The sequence below is a fragment of the Ursus arctos genome, unplaced genomic scaffold (genome assembly GCF_023065955.2).
Source record: "Ursus arctos isolate Adak ecotype North America unplaced genomic scaffold, UrsArc2.0 scaffold_12, whole genome shotgun sequence".
Lineage (NCBI taxonomy): Eukaryota > Metazoa > Chordata > Mammalia > Carnivora > Ursidae > Ursus > Ursus arctos.
Window position 1 is genome coordinate 6926175 of NW_026622786.1, and position 6788 is coordinate 6932962.

Sequence of the window (6788 nt, forward strand, 5' to 3'; positions counted from 1 at the left end):
CTTCATGGGAAGCTATTTGTGCCTTGGTGATTTTATACATACATAAGAATGAAGAATGAGAACTATGCTGACATCATTTTTTAGAAAGAGATGGGAACTGTGGTCTCAGCACAAGGGTGGACAACTATTGAGAGTGGCCACTGAGGGTGGGTCCCCATCAGTGATGACCTTCAGGGGAGACCAGGCAGCCTGGTGTATCAGCACAGCCTCGGCAACTGGAAGGCAGTGGCTCCCCGGGTTCCATTGAAAGACCCAACGTTCCAAATCTGTTATTACAAGTGCAGACCGTTACCTGGCATTCTGGGTGCTCCCTCTGTCATTCCGGTTGGAGTCTGAGCTGGGGCAGGGCCTTTAGCTATCAGCTCTGGCATCTTGAACCTTGTTTTTGTGGTTACTGAGTCTCAAGTGCTGTGGGGTGTTGTTCAAATTGTTCCCAACAGTAAGTAGAGAATTCCTGTATCCTCAACCCTCAGTCTTGATTTAAACCTACTTGATTTCACTGGGTTTTAACCCATCCTGTGTTTGGGTTTCTTCTGCTCATTCCCCAGCTCTACCTCTTCTGCCACACGTCACCATGGCAGCACCTCTTGGCCCTCTTTCCGATCCTGGGGCAGAAAAGAGCCTCCTGAAAATCAACCAGGACCTTCAGTCCCAGCTGGAGAAAAGCAAGCAGGACTTCTGAGACCTCAAGGAGAAATTCCTTATATCCGAAGCTACTGCCTACTCCCTGGCCAACCAGCTGCAGAAATACAGTAAGTCCTACAAGGTCATGCACACCAAAGCGATGGCTGTCTGTATTCCTTCTGAGAAACTAAAACCCTCTGCAGATGTTGTCCTTTCTATTTCCACTGTCACGATAAATTTCATTCTGACCACAATCCAGGAATGGTAGAGGTGGGTATTTTACCCTCAGTTTGCTGAGGATGGGAAAACTGAAGACAAATAGGTTAGCAACCTCCACAGGCTAGCTGTGACAAGTAGGGTGGGGTTAGAGTTCACATCCCAGTTATTGATTCCTGGTGCAGACACAGAAATGCCTGGTCTTCTCAGGATTGTCTCTGTGCTGTATCAGATCCTGCATCACAGTGACTCCAGAGCTCCATCAGGTCAGGTTCCTCTGATGTCCCACTGGCAAAGCACCGAGCTAGTGACACTGGGGAAACATGCTGATGGTACACATGGGGGGAGGGTAGCAGGTGACATGACCTGCTTTCAAGGAGATAGAGGTGGGTTCTGCTTTCTCTGAAACTGTGGTATCCATGAGTGACGCCATCCACACACAGTGACTCCCCTGGTGAGAGGGAACCCATGCAGGCTCTGCTTCCTGGCTCCACAGAGGCCATTTGATACCCTGTGATAAGGCTGAGCGTGTTTCCGGGAACATCAGACAACCTCTGCTACCTCCTCTGTATCTCCCTGAGCTGGGGAACCTTCAATGATGTAGGGAGCCCAACAGTTTGAGGCCTGGGCCATGAGACATGTGGCCAAGAGAGAATGAGGGTGAGTGGGGGAGACCACGGCCCCAGGAACCACCCAAGCCAGTGCGTGGGGTAGGCTCTCCCCCACAGTAAGCCTGAAATAAGGAGCTCGGTGGCCTTATTTTTAAGAGGGGGCTGCGGTGCCCGAGGAATCATGAGAATGGGGCACGTGCACAGCCGAGCGATAGGAAGGAATCCTGACAACTCTGAGCCCGAAGTTTTCTCATTTTCTCACAATCTGCTTTCAATATAACAAGGGGAGGTATAATTAAAAACGATTCATGCAGACAAAAGTAAAAATTGAAGCCTGTTATTTAGGAAAGTGAAGAGGTGATGAGCTTTCAGGGAAGGACAAACAAAGTTTTATTTACAACATTCCCAATAATCATCCCATTAACTGGGAAAGCAGTTGTGAAGATGATGAAAACAGGTATCACCCGAGGGCTTGCGGTGGAGGTAACACAGCACAGGGGTGAAGAGCATGGGCTCTGGGCCAGGCTTCCTGGACTCAAATCCAACTGCCTATCTTCCTGTGCCTCAGATTCCTCCTCTGTTAAACTACTACTCTCGCGGGTCCTAGTTCTCTGAGTCGAAATGAATACTGAGTAGTTCCTTGTAAAGCTCTAACAGCAGAGCCTGGCACCGTGTAAACTCTGTTCATAATTCTACTGCTTCTAATAACACACACTTTATTAGGATTTGGCCATATTCCTTTCAGGTCCTTCTGCTTTTATGCATTCTAGTTCACACGAGTGTATTGGGTGAATTTTTACCTTTGAGATACTTGTTCAGTATAGAAATCCTAGTTCAGGGGACCCATCGGTCCTGGAGTCCTGGGGGCCTTACGTCATGTCCCTGCTTAGTGTTTTACTTAAGAGGCCACAAGACTTGCTAGAGTGGCCATGGTCAGGGTTGGTGTCAGGGGATACAAATCCTGACTCTGCCAAATACCTGCTACTCACCACGTCTACTTCCCCTCTGAGCTTTGGGGCTGTTCTTTCCTGGGCTCTGAAACAGGGAGGAATCGAATGTCCTGTAGTTAGGAGGCTGAGGAATGAGAAGTGGAGCTCCCCGTGCAGAGCCTGGTTGCCAGGGTTCCATTTGCGCTGGAATGGACCCCATCTCCTCCCTTGAAGACAGCGAGCACCACAGCATATCCAGCTTTCCACTGAGACAGGCATCTCTGTTTCTCAGAGTGCGAAGAGTCCAGCGACATCATCGAATCCGTGCTGGGGGAGAAGGGGCAGCTGGAGAAGAGGGAGCGGGCAGACACGTTGGCTGAGAAGCTCAGGTAAGCAGGGCTCTGTGTGGGAGGCCGGAGGGAAGCTGTGGGCATCTCTGACCTGGGGCAGCAACAAGTCTGGGCCAGAAGGGCAGAAACCCTCACGGCAGGCACGTTCCACAACTATGTCTAAAACAACTAAGACAACAGTGATTGGTAAATGATGGACTCCAGTGACTCAGAGCCTCATTCTCTCTTGTAAAAAAATATCAAGGTCGCCAAATTCAAGGGAACAGTTCGTGGCATTTAGCACATTCACAGTGTTGTGAGATCACTACCTCATTTCCCTTTCACACAGTCACGACCTGGCTGACTACAGCTTGTCATCCGTTCCTTCAGCAAATGCTGTCCTCTTGACCCTGCCATTCTCCTAAGCTCAGGACTTAACACCAGCCCTACGGTCCACACTTCTGTGTCTGCCAGTGTGTCCATTCGCTGCACGATGCACTATATGGAGTTTTCCAGGGAAATGGGTGTGCCCAGAGTGAGCAGCTGAGGGACATGTCTCTGACATGTTCTAAGGAGGATCCCTGGGTCTGTTTCCAGAAGAAAAAGATGCAAGGGATGTCAAGGGGACTCACAGGAACACTCTCTGATACAGAGGAGGCCTTGTTTTACTTTCTTCTTTCTCTGCCACAGGCAGGTAACCACACATGTGCACAAATTTGTTTCGGCGGCTTCTTGTGGGAAATTCTCCCAGAAATCTCCCCAAAAGCTCTTATAATCTATTGATCCACTCTCTGCATTGTTAAGTTTTCTCTCTGTCCCACCGTAGACAGTGCCATCTGCTGATCAAAGACCAGACTGAAGAGCTGACCCGTTTATATGATAAGTTACGCGAAGGGAGAGATGTTTGCCAACTCCTTGATAAACACCTCGAGGACCTCCTCTCCCATGATGACCCTGAGCATTGCCAAGGACAGGGCTTCCAAGAGCAACTGGCTGAGGGACGCAGGCTGGCCAAGTGCCTAGCCCGAAAGCTCAGCTCAGGTAAGGCAGCAACAAGCCCTGATTGCACTGAGCTGCTGCAAGGCCCTGGGCTCACAAGAGTCTTCCCACCTGCCCTCACACTGTTTGTAGCAGCTCTCCTGTGTTCCCCATTGTGCGCAAGGCCATGAGAGGACCAGGACTAGAAGGTGGTAACAGAGAGGAGAAATGCACAGGCTGGAGGTCATAGTGCTCCACATGTCTGCTTCCTCCCTGAGGGAACGCAGCCCTTGGGGCAGGAGGCAGCATCCACCAGTGTTAGATCCCGGAAAGGAGACTGTGACAGGAGGCAGCTAGTTAGTGTGCTAGGATCCCCGCCTAAGTGGGAGGTTCCCGGACTCAGCCCCGTCCGTATGAAATGTGGGTGAGAGAGTGAAGTTTACTTCGTCCATATCTGTCTCCTCATCTGTAATGTATATCAAATAACCTGTTGTCACTGTAGTGAGCAGATACGGAAAATTCATGAATGCACTTCAGACAAAGTAGAGCCCCTGACCGTGTGGAGTTGGATGAGGAACTTGATGCAGTAGGACTTGGAGGTGGGAACGCTGTTTAGACAGGAACACGTTTCATAGATGACCCCTTGGTAACATTGGAGCCCACGCGGGGGCCCATGAAGTCCCCAGTGGTTCGATGTGGGACAGGGTGGTTGTCCTGTCCTCAGGACAAGGAGGAGGCTCTATGTGAGAGCTGTGATCGCACAGAGAGTCTGTTCTTGTGGTGCGACTCGTGGCACGCTGCTAGACACAGTTTGCAGAAGTCAAGATTGAAACTGGACAAGCATCTCCTGATATGGACAACAAGAGACAGTAGAAGCTGTTGCCCAGGGTCAGTGATGCTGATCCTCAGAATCAGAGACACACTGCCTGATGCATCAGAAAGCCATGCCACAGCAATTCTTAAAGACAGTGCCCTAAATGCAGTGGATGCCTAGTCATGCAAGGACACTTATGTCTCTCGGGCCATAGAGGCCACTGTGTTCATAGTGGTGATGTGGGAATAGCTGACGGGACATTTCTGAATTTATTTGCAGAAAATTATGATGAGGAGGAGGATGAACATGAAGAAGAAACACGGACCCCCAGGTGACAATGAATGTTCAGGAACCGGTAATGTGTGGGTAAAAATGGACAGGGTCTCAGAAAGAAAAGGAAGTGAGGTCAAGAGAGTCACAGATGTCAGATGCAAGGATTAGCAAAACTGTAGGTGGTCAGCAAAGAATGGCCGTGTTGCCTGTTGTCTCTGTGGTGCTGTAAACCAAGATGTATTCACCAGCCTCGGGACTCCCCGTATGGACACAATACCCATTCTTTCCTGTGACTGGACACCAGGAGATGCGTATCTACTTCCTACACAGTTCTGTAAGGGCCTTGGTAGGAAGGTGACCAGCAAAGGAATTGGTACACAGACACTAGCAAAATTAACCAGCAAGAGAAGTAACTTACCAAAACCAAACACATGGGGTGTCATGTGACACTATTAATACAAAGGTGCCTAGCAGCCACACATTTCTGCAGTCTGCAGTGACTCCAGAGCTGTAACCACTTGGTCAATCTATGTTAAAGTCAACACGACTCAGGCACGTGGTGGCTGCCCCGGGCCTGCTCTCCATCTGTGCTTCATGCCGTGACTGTACCATACTGGGGTGGTAGAGTCTCATTCCTCGTCAGCCCTGCTGTGGGCAGTGCTCTGCGTATCTGCTGCTGCTACTCTCCCCCCATCCCCCATCTTGGCAGCCACACTTTGCCTCTTGTAGGATGGATAGCTTTTTCCCTCTCCAGGCGATGGCCCTTTGCTTCTAGTGACCATTCCCTATAACTCCCATCAAAACCAGCTAGGAAGCCATGATGTCTGATCCCCCCGGTTTGATCTGTTGTCATTCCTGTCTCACCCGGCACAGCGTGGAGCAGGAAGAAGTCGAAAAGAAGGAAGTCCTACAGGACAGAGTGGATGATTGTGATTTGACCCCTTCGGTTCTGGAAGAAGGGTGTGACAGCGACCAGTCTTACAGTGATGGTGAGTTCCCATTTGAAGAACAGGAAATCGGCTCTGCTCTGGATGTAGCCAGAGAATGGTCCCATACCAAAGGGGATGAAACTCCATGTGGTTCCCAAGGTAGTGTCCCTATTCCTTGTTCCTCACACCCTGTGTAGACTCAGAGTCTTAATCCCCATAAGTAGATCCTATCCTTACAAACTGTTGTGATCCAGGCTGTAGGACTGAGTTTGATATAAGACATTCCATGAGTCAGTGAGCTTTGCTCAACTCCTGTCTAAGTCACAGCACTTTTATGTCTGGGCCACTGCCAATCACTGCTCTCAAGGTGGCCCTGCCAGACTCATATACCTCTCCAGCCCAGGAACAGGAGGTCACTTCAAGACCTCCTAATTTTCACTGTATCTCTCTCTTTTTTTTATATAATAATATTTTTGATTATATTATGTTAGCCACCATACAGTACATCTATGGTTTTTGATGAAAGGTTCGATGATTCATTAGTTGCATATAAAGCCCAGTGCCCTCCTTACTACCCATCCCCAGCTTATCCCATTCCCCCACCCTCCTCCCCTCTGAGGCCCTCAGTTTGTTTCTCAGAGTCCATAGTCTCTTGCTTCATTCCCCCTTCTGATTACCCCCCCTTACTTTATCCCTTTCTTCTCCTACCGATCTTCCTAGTTCTTATGTTCCATAGATGAGAGAAAGCATATGATAATTGTCTTTCTCTGCTTGACTTATTTCACTTAGCATTATCTCCTCCAGTGCCGTCCATATTGCAGCAAATGTTGAGACATCGTTCTTTTTGATAGCTGAGTAATATTCCATTGTATATATGGACCACTTCTTTTTAATCCAGTCATCTGTTGAAGGGCATCTTGGCTTCATCCATGATTTAGCTACTGTGGACAATGCTGCTATGAACATTGGGGTGCATATGGCCCTTCTCTTCACTACGTCTGTAAAATCTTTGGGGTAAATACCCAGTAGGGCAATTGCTGGATCACAGTGTAGCTCCATTTTTAACATTTTAAGGGACCTCCACA

At 49.1% G+C, this 6788-nt stretch overlaps 1 protein-coding gene across 1 annotated transcript; it reads left to right on the forward strand.

Moving 5' to 3' along the window:
• Nucleotides 1-574: 574 nt before the first annotated feature.
• LOC125281751 (neuroblastoma breakpoint family member 11-like) lies at nucleotides 575-6211 on the forward strand. The gene is made up of 6 exons (XM_057310743.1): nucleotides 575-665; nucleotides 714-888; nucleotides 2656-2769; nucleotides 3536-3750; nucleotides 4781-4832; nucleotides 5648-6211. The coding sequence occupies exons 1-6, from the start codon at nucleotides 575-577 to the stop codon at nucleotides 5898-5900; spliced, it is 900 nt and encodes a 299-aa protein (XP_057166726.1). The 3' UTR covers nucleotides 5901-6211.
• Nucleotides 6212-6788: the final 577 nt, after the last annotated feature.

Excerpts from the sequence above, each read along its gene's own strand:
- LOC125281751 (XM_057310743.1), top strand. The coding sequence starts at position 575 with ATGGCAGCACCTCTTGGCCCTCTTTCCGATCCTGGGGCAGAAAAGAGC. Across the intron at positions 3,751-4,780 it reads AGCCCGAAAGCTCAGCTCAG|AAAATTATGATGAGGAGGAG; the intron begins GTAAGGCAGCAA and ends ATTTATTTGCAG. Across the intron at positions 4,833-5,647 it reads GAAGAAACACGGACCCCCAG|CGTGGAGCAGGAAGAAGTCG; the intron begins GTGACAATGAAT and ends CACCCGGCACAG.